At 49.1% G+C, this 22330-nt stretch overlaps 2 protein-coding genes across 2 annotated transcripts in view; both read right to left on the bottom strand.

Moving 5' to 3' along the window:
- Awh (LIM/homeobox protein arrowhead) overlaps positions 1-22330 on the bottom strand; it is a 179178-nt gene that overhangs the window by 133340 nt on the left and 23508 nt on the right. The gene's annotated exons all lie outside the window — the stretch shown is intronic.
- LOC149338362 (uncharacterized) lies at positions 20826-21732 on the bottom strand. The gene has a single exon (XM_089550307.1). It carries the CDS (start codon positions 21730-21732, stop codon positions 20890-20892), a length of 843 nt encoding a protein of 280 aa, XP_089406433.1. The 3' UTR covers positions 20826-20889.

Below are 22330 nucleotides of genomic sequence, written 5' to 3'. Positions count from 1 at the left end.
GATTTCGCTGGAGCACATTGGAGCCCACAGTCATTAGCATACGCATCGACTATGGAAGCAGCCTGCTGAAGGCGGTCCTCCATGTCTCCAAGGCTCCCCTGAGTGGTCCAAATTGTAATATCATCTGCATATAACGCGTGTTGAATGCCTTCCACCCGGGCCAATTGGCTTGGGAGGCGCATCATAGCAATGTTGAACAGGAGCGGTGATAACACTGCTCCCTGAGGGGTACCCCGTGTTCCCATCATGTAAGGGCCGTATTCCTCGCCCTCAATCCGAAGAAAGGCCTGGCGATTAGACAAGAAATCTGTTACATACGCGTAGGTCCTAGCCCCACAATCGGTAGAACTCAAGTTGGCCAGGATGCTTCCGTGTTTCACATTGTCGAAAGCCCCTTTCAGATCAAGGGCGAGGATGGCTTTGTCATTGTGTTGCATAGTTGTGGGTCGTATTACATCCCTGTGCAGCTGGAGAAGGACATCCTGTGCAGACATGTGAGGGCGAAACCCGAACATGGTGACTGCAAAGAAGCCATTACTCTCCAGGTATGGAGAGAGGCGATCCCGTACCATCGTCTCCATAAGCTTGCCCGCACATGAGGTCAGTGCTATGGGCCTCAGGTTGTCCGTATTCACGGCCTTACCTGTTTTAGGGATAAACGTCACAAGTGACGTTTTCCACTCGGGAGGGAGTGGACGCCCGTCCCAGATCTGGTTGATGTATTCTAATAAATGAAGGTAGGCTGAGTCCGGTAGGTTCGCCAACAGGTTCACTGTTATGTGGTCCCGTCCCGGAGCCGTACCCCGGCGCATTTTTGCTAAGGCCGCCTTAAGGTCGTGCAACTCAAAAGGGGCATCGAGTGTTTCATTAGGCCTGCCAGAGTACATGTACTGTTGCCCAGGCGGGTCCTCCATACGACAGAGATATCTGTCGCACAGAGTGTCCGCAAGTTGCGCCGTCGTACCTTGATACCCTTGCAGAGCCCGCCGGAGCTGCTTTTGCGTCTCCCCTCTCGTTTGGGAGGGGTCGATTAGACTGCGAAAGAGACGCCACGTCCCCTTCGAGCTCATCTGATGAGCTGCGGCGTCGCAGCGTGCTATCCAATTTGAATCTGAGAGCTCGGCAGCATACGCTGCAGCCTGCTCTGTGAGTTTGGCTATGCGGTCGCGTAATTTGCGATTAGTTTTCTGCTTTTTCCACCGTTTAGTTAAGCTCCGGCGCGCCTCCCACAAATGCAGGAGGTGGGTGTCCACTGCGGGGATCTCTTCGGTGGTTTGTAGTGTTGTGACGTGTTGTTTCTGAATGTTGTATATGTGGTTAGCCCATTCCGCGTAGCCGCCGGAAAATAGTACGGGAGGGATAGTGTGATTCCGGAATTTGTGCCAATCGGTCAGCTTGGCCTGACCCCATTTTTTGCGCGCTGCCTTTGCCTCGAGTGTAATCCGGAGAAGGAGGTGATCGCTGCCTAGAGAATCTCCCAAGTTCTCCCATGCAGCCGCTCTAGCATTTTTAACGAGAGAAAGGTCTGGACACGTGTCGCGGGTTACCGAATTCCCCACTCGAGTGGGATACGCCGGGTCCGTGAGCAACGTGAGGCTGAGGGTGGAGATGAGCTCCGCCAGCTTACGTCCTCTTGCCTGTTCGAAGTGGTAGCCCCAATGAAGGCTGGGAGCATTGAAGTCTCCAACGATCACTAGAGGCTCTTTGGCTGCCAATTTTATCGCGCGAAGGAAGATTTCATTGAAAGTTACGCGCGGCTTACGCGGAGGGCAGTATATGTTGAGGATATTTATTGACGGGTCGCGGCGTCTGAGAGGCAATACTCGGACCATTGTATATTCTTGCTCGGTACTCAAGTCTAAGTCGACCTGAACCACGGTGTAAGCCTTATTCACCAGGATGCACGTAGAGGGGCCCCCCTGAAAGGTGCTGTAGCCTGATAATTTAGCGTCTATGCCGGGCTCCTGTAGGGCAATGAGCGCCGGCATGTCACCTAGGGACTGCAGGTAAAGCTGGAGGTGTGACCGCTTTTTCCAAGATCTGAAACCCCTGCAGTTCCATTGGATGATCTGGAATTTTTCAAAGTTTTTAGAATTCCTATTACATCTGCTAGCCATCTTGTCGTATTTATTTAAGGGTGATCGGAATAGCTCTGGCCGGAAGCCGGCGCAACCCCAGTGAGGGGCCGCACCGACCCACCAGCTGCCGAGCCTGAACCATGTTCCTCCGCTGCCTGACGGAAGGCTGTCTTACGTTTGAGGTGATGGGATTCGCAGCTTGTGGCGTTCTTAATTTGGGTGCTGACCCAGGGCTGCACGGCTTTAAGGACCGAGTCAGTGACCTGGGCCATAAGGTCGGGAAGTGCTTGCGTTAAAGCTGCCTTGAACATATCCTGGAAGGACTCGCTGACTGCTGACATGATTTGGTTCGGGAGGGCCGCCACTTGCTCCTCCAGTTGCTCGGTTTGGCGCTGCAGTGCCTCTAGGCCGGCGACGCGACCAGCTGATCCAACTACCGTGTCCCCGCTCTGCCGCGAGACGCTAGTGAGGCAAGATGTTACGGATGATCCGTCATCCTCGTCGTCTGGCTCAGCTTCTTGCATTGGTTCAGATGACCCGGCCTGTTTGGCCTCTAATTCCTGAATTTTGCGCGCTAGAATTTGGTTCTGGCGCCTGAGCTCCTCTACTTGCTGCTGTAGGGCGGTTTCGGTAGGGGAGGGACGGGTAGGGGAGGGACGGGTAGTGGGCCCGGAGACTGCCCTACTCCAACTGCTCACCTGTGGTTGGACGGGTGCCAAGGGCGGGAAGTCCCTGGCGTTGAGGACCGGGGGCGCCGCCTGGGTCGCGGACTTGACAGGTTTCGATGGCCCGGTTTTGGCCTTGGTTTCCTGATCGGCTGACGCTTTCTTGGCCTTGGGCGGAGGAGCCTGCTTGGGCCCCGTCTTTGTCTTCGGTGCCGGCGTGGCGACGACGGCGGTGCCATTCACCTGCGGTTGCGGTGGCAAGCAACCTCTTCGGGGCGGCAAAGAGCCACCCATTCATGTCTTTATCACACCATGGGACACAGCGACGTCAGCGAGGGGATCATTCCTTTTTGGCTTCACAAGGAGCGCCGACCAGCCCCCTTGAAGGAGGGTACTGAGGGCGGAGCAAAGCCAATTCCCAGGACTGAGTAATGAAGGCCGCTAATCCCACTGGTGAAATGTCCGGGCAGGTGCTTTGATCTTCGTGGACATGCCGCGGCGGGATATCTCAGCCGTAGGCTTGTTTCCCCTGGTATCGAAATGAATATTCCTCGCGTAAACGCTAACATTCAAAGATTGAGTAATGGTATAACGTCTATAGCGTTCGCCATTTATTTTTCAACAACAAAGCGCACGAATTTTTTTGTGTAAATAAATTAAATAAAAAATCGTTTTTTTTTCTTTTTTTTTGAAATCAGGACATTTTCCCCCTCCCCCGCCCCCCCTAAAACCACGCTCTGGGACCGCCACTGCTCCGCGACGCTTGGTTCCGGGGGGCGTTCCAATCGCAGACCTGGTCGTAGGTTATTCCGACTCACAGGGGTGTATCCAACCTACTTGGGACTGACCGCCGAGTGCTTTTCGCGGTTTTTCAGACAACGGAAGTTTGTATGATGTGAGCCTACCAGCAGAAGCTTAGATCCTACGCCTATCGGCCCACCGGCCCTCGGCACCATGACCTTCAGGAAAACCCACACGTGCATCCAACCAACCAACCACACACTTCTTATTGTCTCCCCTAGCTTGCTCCGCACGTACAAAGGAGGGAGGGTTCAAGGCTGAACTGACCGGGCCACATACCAAGAATTTGGCTTAGGGTGAGATGACCCCGGCCTACTCCGCCGGTACTCAACATGGACGGTTTTTGGGTTCGGTCATACTACGACCCCCTTCCTTGGAGTCTCGCAAGGACCTTTACGGCCCTGCGTCCGGCCTAAGACCGCTTCCCCGAGGCGTCGGTATAGAGCCCGGCTACTATAAACCCTAGCAAGGACTTAATTTCTCGGAACCAGAAACGAGAGCGTCGGCAACCGGACGGGCACGCCCCGGCGTAAAGAATTCTTAGTATAGCATGTATTCGAAAACCTTTCGCCAATTTGTGCATGCCTTCCGTGCCGGATTCCGTGGGACAACCTGAGTGTAAACCCCAGGCAACGGGACAGAATAACTACTGGAAATTGTCCCAACGAAAGGACAGGAGGGGTCATCATTTCGGTGCTTGCAAGAGTTGTGAGCGTAGCGGCTTGCAGTAGGAGCGGATGGTTCGTGTGGCAACCGACGGTGCTCCGACAGTGGTCGGAAGAAAGAGCGGTCTTGTAGAACGTTTCCGAACGAAGCTTGATGAGCTGGGAGTCACTGAAGAGGTTGTGGCGGTGCGCTGCATCTTACACCAAGAAGCACTATGCGGCAAGACACAGAATATGAAATCTGTCGTGGACATTGTGCTGGACGCAGTGAACTTCATTCGTTAAACAGCGCTCAATCACCGTCAGTTCACTTGTTACAAGAGGGAGAATGCAGTCATCTTGTCCCACACGGGCGTGAGCCGCGGAAAAGTGCTGAAGGAATTTTTGACCTCAGTGAGGAAGTCGACAACTTCTTCAAATAGAAAATTCAGCCAAATGCTAAGCTTTTAGAAGAGAAGTGGACTCGTTTTCTTGCATTTCATACAGAAATATATGATCACCTGAACATCTTGAACGTAAAACTAAAAGGAAAACTAAAATTATAACGCAAATGAGCGAGTAGGTTTGTGCATTTCAGGCCAAACTCAACGGGACCGCCAGATAAAGCGAATAAGTTGGACCACTCTCCAACTCTCAAGTCACTAGGAAACGTTGCCCAAGAATCTTGCGATGTTTTCGCAGATTTGTTCCGCAATCTCGCGGAAGAATTCGTAATTCGGTTTCAACACATCCGTAGTGCTTTGAAACAGTTCGAAATCTTCTCTGTGCGCATCGCTGAGCGAGTCTACGATGTTGAGCCCGAATTATAAATGGAGCTTATTGAACTTCCAGCCAGCATCACAATATATGACAGAATTTGGCGACATAGGTGTCCCGGAGTTGTATACTTTTTTAGAATAGAATTTTTTTCCAACTCTGCATCACGAAGCGACAAGGATCAATGCCATGTTCGGGAGCACATACCTGTGCCACCACCTCTTCTCTTTATTTGGTTTGGTTTATGGGCTTTTCACGTCCCAAAGCGGCTCAGGCTATGAGGGACGCCATAGTGAAGGGCTCCGGAAATTTTTGACCACTTGGGGTTCTTTAATGTGCACTGACATCGCACGGTACGCTGGCCTCTAGAATTTACCGAAATTCAAAATTCGCCCGCCGCGGCAGGGATCGAACCCGCGTCTTTCGGGTCAGCAGCCGAGCGCCATAACCACTGAGCCATCGTGGCAGCTCTTCTCTTTATTGAAAGTGAACAAATCTGCGCTGTGTTCAAGGATGAGAGACGACAACGTCAGATCTACCGTGCGAATCGTCTAAACACAAGACCTAACGCCACATATTGCATGCCTTGTGGCCACGTAGCGTTGTGAAACCTCGAGACAGCACCATGCTTAGAACTGAAGGGCAATTTTTTTTATTAAAAAATAAAACATCCGCTTAACAAGGCCACTTATCTTCGTTGTTTATTTTATTAAGCATACTGGAAGATTGACGGTCTTCACACTTCCCGTTCCCCCTATTTTTTTATTTTCCGACTTCTGGCCTGCGGGGGACGAAATTTTTTCAATGCGGCCCGTACAGCAATACTGGTCTGAGGCATATAGAATGGAAGAAATTGGGCTCAACTGGTGATGTCGTTGGATTTTCGGTGAGTGCTTTTATGTGCAACGTGTAACCATGGCGAACTGGGTTGGAGAGACATGCAAGTTTGCTGCACACGCGTAATCCTCGCTCCTGCCATCGCGTCGACAGCCATGTGACACGATGTCACGAAGATATTGCACGGAGTCGCTGAAAGATAGTAACCGACGCTGCGACTGAGCTCCCGCCGGACACAGATCCACCGGTCACCAGTACAGTCACAAGCTGGCTTCTACTGGACCGCGGCTCTCTTCAGCAGTGACCGCAGTCTCAGGAAGTGATCGTGTAGACGGGACAAATGGAAAGCTGCCAAAACCTTGCCTTCGCGTGCTGCACACGTGCTTCCTAACCGACGCTGCCTATAAAATAAGGCTCCGTGCGCTGGTATGGTGGCGCCAGCAGCGACTAGAGTTCCTGTATATGCTCCCGCAGGGAGCAGAGTTGCGCGAAGGTCCGCCATCATGTTCCAAGCTGTGCGGGAAAGCCGCTTCTCGTACGTACAGGGGCTGCGTAGCTCGCTGTGTAGGGCGCTTGGGCTTTTTTTTTTCTCCTTTAAATAGACTGACTTGATGGCAAGATTCTAAACGTAACGCTGAAAACTAATCTGTGATTTGCCGAGGGTGTGCATACAGCACAAAAGAAAAATCGTCAAAGGTTAACAGCAAATCGTAATCATGACAAACTGACGAAAAAAAGACTGGAAACGGCCTGCGAGTTTTTTTTTTCTTTCTGGAACCAGTAATTTCAGAAGAACAAGCTGTTCCGTTCCAGATGAGACAGCGTCTGTCCAATCCTGTCTTCATGCGTGCACGTCTTAAGAACAAAAAGAGTATAGCGATGAATTACTTTTTTCAGAACTAGCACCGCCGCGTGTTCTGTACGAGTTATGCGCGGAAAATACGAAAACGCATTTCTCTAGAACCACATTAAGATAAGTGTGCACCTTGTTGTAGGCAAGCAGACTAAAGCAACGCCAATACATTGAACGAGGCTAGTCTGACATAACGAAAAAATTAACACTCAACTGCTTGCCAAACACATTTCACAAAATGTACCCCGTTGCTAAATGCAGTGATAGGGCGGATCTTTAAAGGACCTTGAAAGTACTCTTACACGTAGATATTATTTAACTTTCCTCATTTTTTATCGAAAAGCACTATCGTTTCACCTTAGTTATTAAATTACAATAGTTGCTGATTACTGTCGTAGGTTTTCCTGCCTGCTTCATGCTTATTGTTCGGAAAAACTAATTTAACGCTCCGCTTAGCATTTTTGTACTCCTTCTTCGTAGATTCGGCTTAGGTCGCAGTATCAAAACATTTCGCGACTCCTGGATTTTTTTAAAGCCAAGGTTATAGGCTGGTTTGCTGTCTTCTAGCTGAAATTATTTGCGGCATCAAGATTTGCGACACTTGTTTACATACGATTTTTGCCTATCCTATCCTCTCACTTAATCCTTGTCAGATGGTTCTTAAGGGCATTTTTACTGAGAACAATACTTTAGAGCATAGGCAGACAAATGGTTTAGGGGAGGTTAACTTCCCAAAGCGATTCAGGCTATGACAGGGAACAGTACATGGCCTCTAGAATTTCGGCCGACGCACTTCGGCCGACGCACTTCGGCCGCCGACCTTCCACATGGCACTGCGTAAAACACTTTGCCGTTTCCCGTGAGGTTGCTGCAGTTTGGCGCACTGCACCCAGTCATAGCTGACGACTGCGTCCGTCACTACCACTTCAGAACACCACGCGACAGGTGTGCACGGAAAACAAATGAATGTAGCCGACAGCGCGGGCTCACATGAGGCGTCGTGCTGACAAGTGTTCGCTCGGCGCTGCACCTGTGAAGTCAGCTTCTCCGCGGAGTGTTGAACACACGACGTCACGAAAATCATGTGATCGCCTCTCGGCGAATGGCGTTCGGAGCGGCGAGGGAAAACAGACGCGCAACTCTGCTACCTTTGGTAGCATATACAGTAACTCTAGCATGGATGGATGGATGGATGGATAGGAGCGCCCCCTTTGAAACGGGGTGGTGGCAATTGCCACCATGCTCAGCTTTTCTTTATTTATTATTTTTTTTGTTTACTGTGTTGGCAATTCTCATTAAGATTCTCCATCACCTTTGCCTACGGTTTCCTACTATTCTAACCTTATGCCACATCTCTGCTTTTCAGCCACCAATCCTCCAGTCGCTTTTTGCTGACTTCCACTGCAGATTTATTTACATGACCATTGTTATCTTTAAACCCTAGGGCCTCAGAAAGAGCGACTGTGCCTGCATCGACATCCTGATGGACGCCATCACATTTGATTATGAGGTGTTCAATTGTTTCCACAGATCTACCACACACTGCACATGTGTCATCTTCTTCGTTAAATTTCTTTTTGTAGCTGCGCCTTCTAAGACACCCTGATCTAGCTTCAAAAAGTAGGGCACTGCCTCTTGAGTTATCATAGAAAAATTCTTTCCTGATCTGCCTTTTCCAGAATCGATATAGTTCTACACTATGTTTCTTTTCCATTGAATTCATCCAATTTTTAACTTCCGCGTTTTAGAGCGCAGCTCTTTGGCGTCCGTTCCTGGGTTTCGCGTCGGCGTCGGCGTCGGCCTCGTAACCAGCTCCGCCCCCAATGTCATGCTTTTCAATTGGTCGAAATGCTCGTGACGTCACAGTGCGCGAATTTCAAATGGGGCCAATTGTAATTTGGCTAGTAACCATGCAACCAATCAAAGGGATCGTATAGTGATGCTGCAACTAAGTTGGACTGAGTTTAGTTAATTGCTTAATTAATCAATTAGCCTAATTAATATAGAGGAGAATGAAGAGGTCAGAAGAAAAGAAAAGAAAGACGCGCGCCGCAGCGACAACAGCGTCCGCGGAAGGAGACGCTGCTGAAAAAAAAAACAGATAAGTACGAAGCCGCGTTCCCACCACCACCACGCACTTCCCCACTCAGTAAGACGTTGCTCGTTTCATATACGTTGTGTCGAACATCCTAGACAGTTCCAACAATTGACAGGTTAATGACAGAACACGATGGATAGAAATGCAATAATGTAAATATGAAATAGCCTAATTAACCTTTCTAGTAGACCGCATAAATCTATAAAACTGAGAACGAAATTGGTCGAGTTGGGGAATCGAACCAGGGTCTCCGGAGTGCGATACGAGCACGCTAGCCACTCCGTAATGCCAGCTGAATGGTTTGGAATGAACAAAGGCGCGTCTAGCTAATACGGCGTCTTCGTTCACTCCCATCTTCCACCTTCCCCTTACGGCGAGGTGCGGGTGTCCACCCAGATATGCGAGAGAGATACATTTCCTTTCCTCAAAAAATAAATTTACCGTCCAGCAAGGCGTACAGCCGAATTGGCGATGGCGTTCTGTGGACTCCCTGGCAGCGTTGCAAGACGCTGTCGCGTTCCACTCTTACAGGCGAAGCTTAACATGTTAACCACACATCAGTAACACACGCAGACAGCCAATGGACGCGTCATTCGCTGGCAGCACTTGATTCATCATTCACAACCACATTCTTAACGTACGCTCCCTTGCCGCACATGCCAAGGACGTACACCACGATCACATTCTGCGCCATTCCTCTGTACTTTGCTTTGCTGAAACCTGGATGGATCCCGAAGAGCCTCTCGAAATCATAGATTTCCTATACTGCTGTGGTGCTCGCAGAGACCACAACAGAGCGGCGGGAGTCGCTATCTACTTGCGCACAGGTCTCTCTGCAATACCAGTCGAAATGTTTGGCACGTCACATGAACTTGGCGAACTGTGCGCCGCAAAGTTGCCCAACGGCTTGCTGGTAGTAGCTGCCTACTTCGCCCCTACCGCACTCACGAAAGACGTCGTGCACTTCCTGCAACTCGCATTAACCGTCCATCGATCCACACCGATGTTAGTAGTGGGGGACTTTAATGTTGACATAAAGACAAACAGCAATTTCCTAACACTTATGCGGGAGAACATCCCGTTCCACTCGCTCGTAACGCGTCCCACGGCTGTGACAACCTCGCGAGGCACTTGTATAGATATCGTCTTTGAGAATCAAGCATTGGTGTACCAAGTCGAACATATATCAGTCTATTTCTCCGACCACAAAGCTTCATTCATGACTGTCAAGAACTGTTAGTGGAATCTTTGTTAAAGGAATACGTGTGAAAAATAAAAACTCTGTGATAGCGCATACATGTGTTGCTCGATTTCTTAGCCTCAATCTATCGAAAAGGTGAAACAGCTTTTTGCTGCGCTCAAATTTCGCATTAGGAAGTAACGTAATCGTCGGTAATTTTTTTAACCTGTCGTTTAATGCTCTTTCTTTCTCCGTCCTCATGACCGGCATACTTACTGGTTAGTTTTCTAGTTCTTTTCCGCCACTGTGAGTCAACGTTCTTTCTGTATAAATATTTAAATACCTTAGCTGCCCATCTGTTATCGTCCAATTTCCTCAGGCGTTCTTCATATAGTATTTTACTCTTAGCTTCCCGTGCCTCGAACGATGCCCAGCCCATATCCCCTTGTACTGCCTCGTTTGTGGTTTTGCCGTGGGCACCTAGTGCTAATCTTCCAACAGCTCTCTGATTTACGTCTAATCTCGACTGAACTTCTGCCCTTAAGCACAGAACCGCATTGCCGAAAGTAAGTCCCGGCACCATTATTCCTTTCCAAATACCTCTTAGTACTTCATATTTGTTGTACCCCCATAATGCCCTGTTTCATTATCCCGGCGTCTCTTCGTCCTTTTGCCCTAAGAGCCTGTTCATGCTTTTCCGTGTATATCTGCCCTTCGTTTAGCCATATCCCGAGGTATTTGTATTCGGCCACTTTGGGTATTTCGTGGCCTTGTATGGTAAGCACCTGATCAGTTGTATCGTTAAAAATCATCAAACCTGATTTAGTTGCGCTAAAACTGAATCCTAGAGCGTCTCCTTCGTCTCCACAGCAATTAACAAAGTTTGTAAATCTTCCTGGCTATCTGCTAACAGTACAATATCGTCCGCATACATTAAACCCGGGAGTCGCTGCTCAACTACATTTCCGCCTAATCTGTACGATAGATTATAACCCAGATTACTTTCTTCTAGCCTTCTTTCCATATTTATCCCGTAAAGCATGAACAGCAGCGGTGATAGAGGGCAACCTTGCCTTAATCCTTTGTGCACCCCTACAGTTGTGGTGCTTTTTTTTCCCTTCCCATGTAATTTCAACTTCATTATCTCGGTAGATTTCCTGTAGAAAATCAATTACCTTATCACCAATACCTAAATCTTTCAATATGCTCCACAGGAGTTCCCTGTTCACGTTATCGTATGCACCGCTTATGTCTAGAAAGGCTATAAACAGAGGTCTATTTTCCGCCTTAGCTATTTCTATGCATTGGGTAAGCACGAACAGGCTATCATCTAACCGCCTACCCCTTCTGAACCCATTCTGAAGTTCTCCGAGTATCCTATTCCCTTCTACCCATGACTGCGTTTTTAATTTCACCGCCTGCATTGCCAGCCTGTACATAACAGATGTTATCGTAATCGGACGGAAGGATTTTATGTTCATCTTATCTCCTTTCCCTTTATAAATCAAATTCATTTTACTCTGTCTCCAGCTGTGCGGAATTTGCTGATTTGTTATGACTGCCTCCAATGCTTTTATCAGCGCGTCCTTGCTTCTTGGGCCAAGTTCATTAATCAGCTTAATTGGAATTTCGTCTATCCCTGCGGATGTGGTTTTAGGAATATTCGCTTCCGCCTTTTCCCAGTTAAGACTAGTCAGTTCTAAGCTGTTCTCTTTTGTGCTGTCCTGTGTTGCCGCCTCACTTGGGGGGATTACCCCATTGGCGTCGCTAAAAGACGCAGCTATAAATGACGTAATGTAGTCCACAGCATCGTCTCCCTCTAAACATTTTCCCTCAGCATCTATAATCTGTTCCTGCTTTCTTTGATTTGTTTTTCCCAACCAGCTTATATGGTTCCAGAATTTTCTTGGCCCCCCTTTATTTGCCTCGCGAACTTCAGCCAGCCATTTATCAGAGGACTGCTTTATTTTAGCCTGGACTAGGACCTGAACTTGCTGTTTCTTTTGTCGATAAGATTCCCATTTTTTTCCTATTTCCTCTACAGATAACTGCGCCCTCTTCGCTTCTCTGTGTTCCCTTGAAGCCACCCGTCGTTGTTCGATGGCCTCCTTAATTTCCATATTCCACCAGCTTCGTGGCTTCCTCTTTCCTCTCCAGCGGTTAACTCCTTTCACTTGTTTCATTTTTGTAGCGATGAGCAGTTCCAACTGATTATAATCCCAATTTTCCATGTGGCGTTTCTCAATTACTTCTTCTATATCGGCTGATATTAGCGCTATTTGTTCATCATTTAATTTTGCGTTGTCTTTTGGACTTCGTTGCATTTCCATTTTGACTAGGGCTCCCAACTGTAGACTAATACGTTTATGATCACTTCCTAGGCTGTCCTTCCCCTCTTCGTCTATTTCCATTATTGCGAGCTTGCTATAGATGCCCTGAGACATTAGACAGTAGTCAATGGTTGTTTGCCTGTTACGGGATTCCCACGTGATTTGTCCCTCACATTTAGTTTCTCTATTGACAATAACTAAGTTGTGCCGCTCACACAAGTCTAGCATTATTTATTTTATTTTATTTATTTATTGTACCCTCAGGGCCATAGGCATTACAGAGGGGAGTGGGTTAATTAGGATAAAGAACAATGAATACAATACAGTGAAAACAGGTAGTACAGAATAAATTTTCTCCAAATTAAAACAAACAACATTCACAAAGCGTAAATAACATAAAATCAATGTACATAACACAGTAGAAACAGATATTACACATGAATCAACTTCTTTCAGAATAAACAATGTTAGCTATTGCGTCGTGAAAGGTTTTGTTATCTGCAATGGCTACAATATCGGGGGGAAGGCGGTTCCATTCCACAGATGTGCGAGGAAGATATGAGTGAAAAGAAGATTTGGTGTGGCATGTTGGGATGCCAACCTTGTGGCGGTGATCGATGCGACGTGAAATGTATTCTGGGGGTGATATGAAATAGTCGTGAAGCGTAACGTGATGATATAGCTTGTGAAATAGTGTTAGGCGACCAACTTTACGGCGAGATTGTAACGGTGGGAGTGACACGTTAGATTTCATGGCTGTGATGCTTGCCGTACGGTTGTAATTTGAAAGAATGAAGCGAACGGAATTATTTTGGACTAGTTCCAAGGAATATACACGGTTATCATGTGTAGAGTCCCATATTGATGCTGCGTATTCTAGTTTAGGACGTATAAGTGTTTTATAGAGTATAAGCTTAAGAGATGAGGGAGCGGCTGAGAAATTGCGACGTAAGTACCCTAACATGCGGTTAGCGTTATTAATAACGTAGTCAATATGAATAGACCATGTTAAATTTTGAGTGATATGAATACCTAGGTACTTGTATGTTTTTACCCAATCAAGAGGAGTGCCGTTAAGATAATATGAAGGAAGAGCGTTAGGTGCACGGGAAACACGCAAAGCTTTACATTTATTAATGTTTAATTCCATATTCCATGTAGTGCACCAGTCTGACACCAAATTGAGGTCTGACTGAAGAGTGTCAGTATCGTTAACGTTATTTATTTCCCGAAATATTACACAATCGTCAGCAAAAAGGTGAATGTTGGAAGATATGGCAGAAGGAAGGTCATTAATATAGATTAAGAATAGGAGTGGTCCAAGGACCGATCCCTGTGGAACACCAGATAGCACGTTAGCAATCGGTGAATTAGTGTTATTTGCATGCACAAATTTCCAACGGTTAAGAAGGAAAGATTTAATCCAGTCGAAGACGTTAGGATTGAGATTAAGATGGCTCAATTTATGTAGCAGCAATTTATGACATACTTTGTCAAAGGCTTTGGAAAAATCCAAAAAAATGCAGTCAGCACAGGATGAGTTGTCAAGTATGCGGTATAGCTTATCAGTGAAGGCAAGTAATTGAGTTTCACACGAGTATGTTTGACGAAAACCATGTTGCGCAGGTGTGAAAAATGAATTCTCATCGAGAAAGGTAACGACATGCTTGAAAATGATATGTTCTAGTAATTTGCAGCATGTGCTAGTGAGCGAAATGGGACGAAAGTTTTGAGGGGAGTGCTTACCACCGGACTTGTGAAGTGGAACCACCTTCCCAATTTTCCAGTCGTTAGGAAGGCTTGCTGTGTCGAGTGACTGTTGAAAAAGTTTGGTTAGTATAACTGAACTATAAGCACAAGTATTTTTTAGAAATTTAGCGCTAATCGCATCAGAACCAGGTGAAGAATCATTTTTCAGGGATTAAATTAATTTGGCTATGCCAGGTGGATCGATAGTTATAGGTGACATTGTCGGGAACCTGTGGTGCTGTATGTGAGGCAGATTAACGCTTGAAATGGAGGGAAAGCTTTCAACGAATGTGTTATTCAGCACGGAAGCACAAAGATCACTGGGGATAAGGTTACCGGAGGCATCTTGTAGTCTAATTAATGGGTCGTTCTCAGGGTGTATAACGCGCCAGAATTTCTTAACACTCGTTTTCAAAATAGTTGGTAATGTGGCAGACAAAAAGGTATTCTTTGTTTGTTTAATCGCGTTGACGTAAGCGTCGGAAGCAGACTTGTACTTCGCCCATCGCGCGTTAGATGGTGAAAGCTTCGCGCGGCGGTATAAGCGTTTCTTTTTGTTAGATAATCGTTTGATGTGAGAGTTGTGCCAAGGTGCTTGTGGATTAGAGGTGACGATGCGCTTAGGGATATACTTATCAGTTAGTTCGTGAACCTTCGTTTTGAATGATATCCAGTTTTCTTCGACAGATTAGTAGTCGGAGTTAGCAATAAAGTAATCAACAAATATGCCCAGTTCATTGTTAATAGCGGCAAAGTTGGCGCGTTTGTAATCTAGAATGATATTTTTTATTTTGCTCGGTTTTGGACGTGGTATATTAATGCAAAAATTGAGCAGAACGTGATCACTGATGCCTGGAAGATATGTTATATTGATACAGCTCAGAAGTGGACGAAGAAGAAGTGCTTCGCCATCTCGCTGGTGACGAGGAAGAAGAAGTGGTTCGTCTGCTTGCTGGTGACCGCTCGGCAGACTGGAGCAGTTCTTGTGTCTCTGTGTGCTGTGTAATATTCGTGACAAATCTGGTGGAGGTGCGGGGTACGCTTCCAGACCCGCGTAGGCTACCGACCAATACGGATCTCACCCCAGTTCACCAGCGCCGCGGCCGCCGCCTCCGTGGAGCGTCCCCTGAATTTGGACTCCTTCCGGCTGCAACCAGGGCGACGCAACCCCGGCCTTCGGAGGCACCAGCTGCCATGGCAACTGAGACCACGCTCCCGGCGCACATCCTCTGTCATCAGCCACGAACACCCCCGTCGTTTCATGGCGACGTGTTCGAGGACGCCGAGGATTGGCTCGAGATATTCGAACGGGTTGCCCGTTACAACGGCTGGAGTGACAACCGTAAGCTCCACAATGTCTATTTTGCACTTGAAGAGTCGGCTCGGACATGGTTCGAAAATCATGAAGCTTCGTTTACGTCCTGGGAAGCTTTCTGCCGCAATCTTAAAGCCACTTTTCCGAATGCAGACCGTCGAGAGCGAGCAGAAGCTGCGTTACACTCGCGCAACCAGCGCCACAACGAGAGTGTACGCATGTACTACGAGGACATGACTCGCCTTTTTAAGCGCGCGGATCCGAACATGACAGAAGACAAGAAGCTTCGCCACCTCATGCGGGGTGTTAAGCAAGAGCTCTTCGCAGGACTCGTGCGCAGCCCACCAAGCACTGTGGCAGAGTTCCTCACCGAGGCGGCAACTATGGAGAAGACGCTGGAACAGCGAGCCCGCCAGTACAATCGCGACGTCAACACCTTCGGGCCTGATCCCATCTCCATGCCTCCCGGTATCGACGCGGCCTTTCTACGCGAGCTGGTCCGATCCGTCGTCAGAGAGGAACTGCAGGCCTTCCGTACGCCGTCCGAGACGCCATCTTTCACGCCACTGAGCGAAGTCATCCGGGACGAGGTGCGCCTGGCAGCACAACAGCACCAGATTTCCGAGGTTCCTCGCCAGCCTGATGCAAGGCCCACGTATGCGTCCGTCCTGCGCCAGGCCCCTGGGTACGACGTCACTGCCGCGACTCCCGCAGTGCTCTCGTCGAGCTCCCCTCGTGGTGACGCTCCGCCAGCCTATCAGCGGCCGCGAAAGAGTGAAGTGTGGAGTGCCCCGGATCGTCGGCCCCTCTGCTATCGAGGCGGGTCACCTCTACAGGGCGTGCCCATACCGCCGCGTGGGCCTGCGTGGTTTCGCACCGGACGACCCGTGCCCTCAGAACGGGGAACGACCGCAGGAGATAGCATTCCATCTGTCGTCGCGCCAGAACCACATCACGTCAGGCCACCAGGATGCTCGATCACCGTCGCCGCGACGCTACCGTTCTCCAAGCCCCCGTCAAGCCGCAGGCTACTCCGGCCGCCGTTCTCCCAGTCCACGCCGGGAAAACTGATTCCAGCGGCCTCTGGAGGCAAGGCCGCTGATGCCGGGACTTGTGAAGATCCTCCTGCGCCACTACCACGCGACGATGTTTCTCCGGGAGCGAGTAGCGACAGCATCCGACTCGCTACCTCCGATTTGTGCGTCAAAATTGACGGAATCGACGTGACCGCTTTGCTGGATACTGGTGCCGACTATTCTGTCATGTGCCTGGCCCTTGCCGTACAACTGAAGAAAGTATTGACGGGGTGGTCGGGGCCTAGCATTCGCACTGCTGGGGGTCACCTGATTATCCCTGCCGGCAGGTGCACAGCCCGTGTCGATATCCGTGGTTTTGTGTACGTCGGCGAGTTTGTAGTCCTCCGTGAGTGTTCGAGGGACTTGATCCTCGGTCTTGACTTTCTCCACACGAACGGTGCTGTCATTGACCTCCACGAATCACGGGTCACGTTCTCGACGAAACGGGCCGTGGCACGCACTGACACAGACGATTCACGGTTCACTGCTCTGCGACTTGTTGACGACGACGTAATGGTGCCACCCCGGTCCAGTGTGCTAGTTCTCGTGAGGAATGATTTATTCCACGACTACGAAGGTGTCGCTGATAGCCACGTACCCCTGCTGCTCGAGAAAGGAGTAGCCATCGCTCGCGGGCTCGTCCAACTACAAGACGGTTGTGCTAGTGTGCTCCTTACAAATTTTGCCAACGAGTTGCAGCACCTCGCCAAGGGCACGGCTGTCGCCTTCCTGCATGACTTCGCTGTGGTGCCTCAAGTGTGCGCCCTGGAGACAAGCCCTGAAGACCAGGCCCCACCATGCCCTGTCCTTCCGTCCGTCAGAATCAATCCCGATTTGGCGCCTGAGCAGAAGGCTCTTCTCTCGGCGCTTCTAACCGACTTCGCGGGTTGTTTTGCCACAAGCTCCAGGGTCGGTCGTACGCCTGTCGCAAAGCATCGCATTATCACCGACGAGACTACACCACCCGTATGCCAGCGCCCATACCGCGTTTCTTCGACGGAACGCGAAGCCATTAAAAGGCAAGTGGACGAAATGCTCGCCGACGATGTCATTCAACCGTCGACAAGTCCATGGGCGTCACCGGTAGTCCTCGTGAAAAAGAAAGACAACACCCTGAGATTTTGTGTCGATTACCGCAAACTGAACAACGTGACGAAAAAGGACGTTTACCCGCTCCCCAGGATTGATGATGCACTCGACAGACTACGTGATGCCAGGTTCTTTTCCTCCTTGGATCTCAAAAGCGGCTACTGGCAGATAGAGGTGGACGAGCGAGACCGCGAGAAAACTGCTTTTGTGACGCCTGATGGTCTATACGAATTTAAGGTGCTCCCGTTTGGACTATGCTCAGCGCCGGCTACTTTCCAACGCATGATGGACACTGTCTTGTCTGGGCTCAAGTGGCAGACGTGCCTCGTATACCTGGACGATGTCGTCATTTTCTCGCCCACCTTCGAGCAACACTTGGAGCGGCTGTGCACAGTGCTCCGGGCGCTCCAATGTGCGCAACTTACGATGAAGCCCGAGAAATGCTCTTTCGGTTTTGAGGAGCTTCGTTTCCTTGGCCATGTTGTCAGCGCGCGCGGTGTTCTCCCAGATCCCGACAAGACCGCTGCTGTCTCCAGTTTCCCGCGTCCCACTGACAAAAAGACCCTTCGCCGTTTTCTGGGACTGTGCTCTTACTATCGACGATTCGTCCAAGATTTTTCCAAAATAGCTGAACCCTTAACAGCGCTGACCAGAGACGACACACCCTTCTTGTGGGGAAGCGACCAAGAGGATGCTTTCGTGGAGCTCCGCCACCGCCTGCAACATCCACCGATACTCGCCCATTTCGATGACGCCGCAGCAACTGACATACACACTGATGCTAGCAACGTAGGCCTTGGGGCGGTCCTGGTACAGTGGCAGGATGGCGCCGAACGAGTCATCGCATACGCAAGCCGTACACTTTCGCGCTCGGAATGCAACTATTCAACGACTGAGAAAGAATGTCTTGCGGTAGTCTGGGCCATCAGTAAGTTCCGCCCATACCTATACGGAAGACCATTTCGCGTTGTCAGTGATCACCACTCGTTATGCTGGCTGGCCAGCCTCAAAGATCCATCTGGGCGGTTGGCGAGGTGGAGCCTCCGTTTGCAGGAGTACGACGTAACGGTCGTGTACAAGTCGGGGCGGAAGCACCAAGATGCGGATTGTTTATCACGCGCGCCAGTGGACCTTGCTTCCCCGGAAATCACTGAAGACTTCTCTTTCCTTGGTGCTGTTAGCGCAACCGATATGGCGCAGTTTCAAAGGGAAGACCCAGAGTTAGCGCCGCTCATCGCGTACCTGGAAGGCTGCGACGGTCCCCGCATTCCTCGTGTTTTTCTTCGTGGACTCAAATCCTTCACTCTGCAGAACGGCGTCCTCTACAAGCGCAACTTTGAGAGCAACACTGCAACATTTCTGCTCGTAGTCCCGTCCAAGTTGCGACCTGATATCTTGAGCGCTTGCCACGACGAACCATCTGCCGGCCACCTGGGGGTCAGTCGTACCTTAGCGAGGATTCGGCAGAGGTACTACTGGCCAAGATTACTTCCATCAGTGCGGACATACGTCAAAACCTGTCGCGACTGCCAGCGCCGTAAGTCTCCTCCCTTCAAACCCGCAGGATTTCTTCATCCCATAGCGCCTCCGAAGACGCCTTTCCAACAAGTGGGAATGGACCTACTCGGCCCTTTCCCGAAGTCATCCACTGGAAAACGTTGGATTGCTGTCGCGACGGATTATTTGACGCGGTACGCTGAGACAACGGCGCTTGCAAACGGAACTGCTGTCGAAGTGGCTACGTTTTTTGTACACAACATCGTGCTGCGTCATGGCGCTCCTGCGGTTATAATTACTGACCGTGGAGCTGCTTTCACAGCCCGCTTGACTCAGGCAGTCCTAGATCTGACCCACACCAGCCATAGGCGTACAACAGCGTACCACCCACAGACAAATGGTTTGGTAGAGCGCCTTAACAGAACCCTGGCCGACATGCTCTCCATGTATGTGGATGTGGAGCATAAAACATGGGACCAAATTCTCCCATACGTAACGTTCGCTTACAATACGGCCCTGCAAGAGACAACGCGGCTCACGCCCTTCCAGCTTGTCTTCGGTCGTCCAGTTGTTACTTCTTTGGATGCCATGTTACCCGTCGACCCTCAGTGTGACCTAGAGCCAGATCTTGACGTCGCCACTTTCGTTCAGCGGGCTGAAGAAGCACGTCAACTGGCCAGGCAGCGAATACACCATCAACAGCACGCCGACGCTGACCGCTACAATCTCGGACGGCGATTTGTTACGTACGAACCAGGCGACCATGTGTGGGTTTGGACACCAGTTCGTCGCCGTGGGTTGTCCGAAAAATTACTGCGCCGATACTTCGGACCTTACCGAGTTCTCCGCCGCATTAGCGACGTGACGTACGAAGTTTCACCGGCAACCCCAGGCCGCCCTTCGCGCAGACCACCGCATCCGGATGTTGTGCACGTCGTTCGTATGAAGCCGTACCACGACCGTCCTGCTGATTGTACTTGACGCTGAGTGCCGCCGGTTGTGTGTCGTGATAGCTGTGTCTCACTTTCCGTGTCTAACCCATTTTCCCCTCTGTGAAGGCGGCCCGCATCGAGGCGATGCTGCAAGGGAGGGAGCAATGATACAGCTCAGAAGTGGACGAAGAAGAAGTGCTTCGCCATCTCGCTGGTGACGAGGAAGAAGAAGTGGTTCGTCTGCTTGCTGGTGACCGCTCGGCAGACTGGAGCAGTTCTTGTGTCTCTGTGTGCTGTGTAATATTCGTGACAATATCAGTAGCTAACTCTGGATTAGTTGCTAGAATTAGATCAAGAGTGTTCGAAGCGTTATTCACTGTCCTTGTGGCTTTTGTTACTAACTGAGTTAGCGAAAACATGGCGCATAGTTCTAAGAATTCTTTAGCTTAATACGAAGGGGAAGATAAAGAAGGCTGCTGAGCAGTCCATGAAATAGTTGGAAAATTAAAGTCTCCAAGTAGAAAAAGTGGTGATGAAGGAAATCGTGCGCGAACAAGATTTATAGCATTGTGAAGTTCGTTAGTGAATGTAGACGAATAAGAAGGAGAACGGTAGCAGACGCCAATAATCAGTTTAAGATGACCTATCACTATTGACGCAAATATTAGTTCTAATTCGCTGAAGACTTGGATACATGAAGATGGAATGTCTTTAGAAATAGCAAGTAAGGCACCGCCGCCACGTTTGGCTATTCTATCGCAACGATATACGGAGTACCGATGAGCGTTTTGGAAGATTTCGGAATCCGATACATGCTTTGGGAGCCAGGTTTCGGTTAGCGCTATAATGTCAGCTGAGCATGTGTCTATGGCAGAAGATAAAGAAGTATGCTTGTTAAGTAGGCTCCTGACGTTAGTATAAAGAACTGATATCGACGATGGCAACTGTCCACTACCCCTCGCGATTCCCTACGGTGAAGCGGAAGATCCAGCCACAGAATCCAATCTAGACGATTCGCCACGTGCCACGATTTCTTCAACAGTGTCCTTGGTAGGGTTATACATGAAGCATTTTTTATTGATATGCAGTTTGTTATAGCGTATCTTAAAAGAGCGAGGGCCAGCGTGAATATTACCAAATTCAAAAAGTTTTTTCCGAGCCTGGCGCGTAGCCGGTGAGAAATCTTCACTGATTGTGATGTTATCCGTTTTAAATTGGTTACGAAGGGTTAATATCTTGTCTTTTTTGGCTATGATTGGTCGACACTTCTCATCTGAAAAAACGCCCAGGCGATGTGCACGTTGAATTGAACTGGAGGGGCATACTTCGACAATCTTAGTCAAGGCTTCCAGGAGTTTCGATTCAGTGTCTGCCCAAGTCTCTTCCTCATCGGGTATACCCCTAAATATTAGATTTTCACGTCGCGATCTATCTTCGGCTTCATCAAGGCGAGACTGCAGCGAATCATTTCGAGTACGTTGGTCTTCTACAGATTTCTTTAAAGATGAGAGCTCCTGATCCATGTCGTCGATTTTCTTTCCCTTTTCCTCGAGTTCATCAAGCCTCTTGTGCATGCCAGCTAACTTTGATTCAATGTTCTTCTGACTATTCCTAATGTCTTTAATATCAGCTGCTAATTCGACCTGATCTTTAGAGCTTTGCAGCGTACGAGAATGTACATCCTTAAGCAGCTTAAACATAACTTTCATTTGTTCAGACGGATTGTCTGGCAGGTTGTCTATGTCAAGGGAGCGAGTCATAGGACCCGGGTTAGATTCAATGTCGCCAGAGCGCAAAAGCAGAGAAATCATTGAAAAGCATTCACAAGCAACATCAAAGCACACCCGCGGGCACGGGAACAGAAGTAAACAGCGTAACTTCCCGTTACAATCTGTGTATCCATCCAGATCCTCGATGTGGCCGTTCATGTCTCCAAGCAAAATAATATCGACACCGTCTCCAATCTGCTTTATATCGTCATTGAGGCACTTAACTAGATCCTTGTTTTCTTGCCTGCATTTGTCCCCGGTCCCTAAATAAACTACCCCTAGCCATGTCCTTTTGCCAGCAATTGTACCTGATACCCAGACATGTTCTTTGCAAGTTGATTTTATTCTTTGCCAATTTGTTCCTTGATGTATCAGCATACCTACTCCTCCTCCCTTCTTCTCCGTTGTTGTTCTGTTGCACCCTTCCCAGACATAGCCATCGATGAAAGGTGGATCTTCTAGATCCCTCAGATGTGTCTCGCATAGAGCGTACACACCTACTGCTTCGTCCTTTAACTGCTGTTCTATTTCTAGCCATTTCGCTCTCTTTCTACCCCCTTGCATGTTTATGTAACTGATCCTGGCGTTAAATTTCTTTTTCGTAGTTTTCTTTCTGGGCCTCCTAGTGGCCATTTTGTTG

Source organism: Amblyomma mixtum, chromosome 6 (genome assembly GCF_055824585.1).
Source record: "Amblyomma mixtum isolate Tamu chromosome 6, ASM5582458v1, whole genome shotgun sequence".
In the NCBI taxonomy this organism is placed as follows: domain Eukaryota; kingdom Metazoa; phylum Arthropoda; class Arachnida; order Ixodida; family Ixodidae; genus Amblyomma; species Amblyomma mixtum.
The sequence above is the reverse complement of the archived record's forward strand: the minus strand, read 5'-3'. Positions and strand labels throughout refer to the sequence as shown.

What these genes read in the sequence shown, in the direction of transcription:
- LOC149338362 (XM_089550307.1), bottom strand. Translation starts at nt 21,732, where the DNA reads ATGATTTCTCTGCTTTTGCGCTCTGGCGACATTGAATCTAACCCGGGT.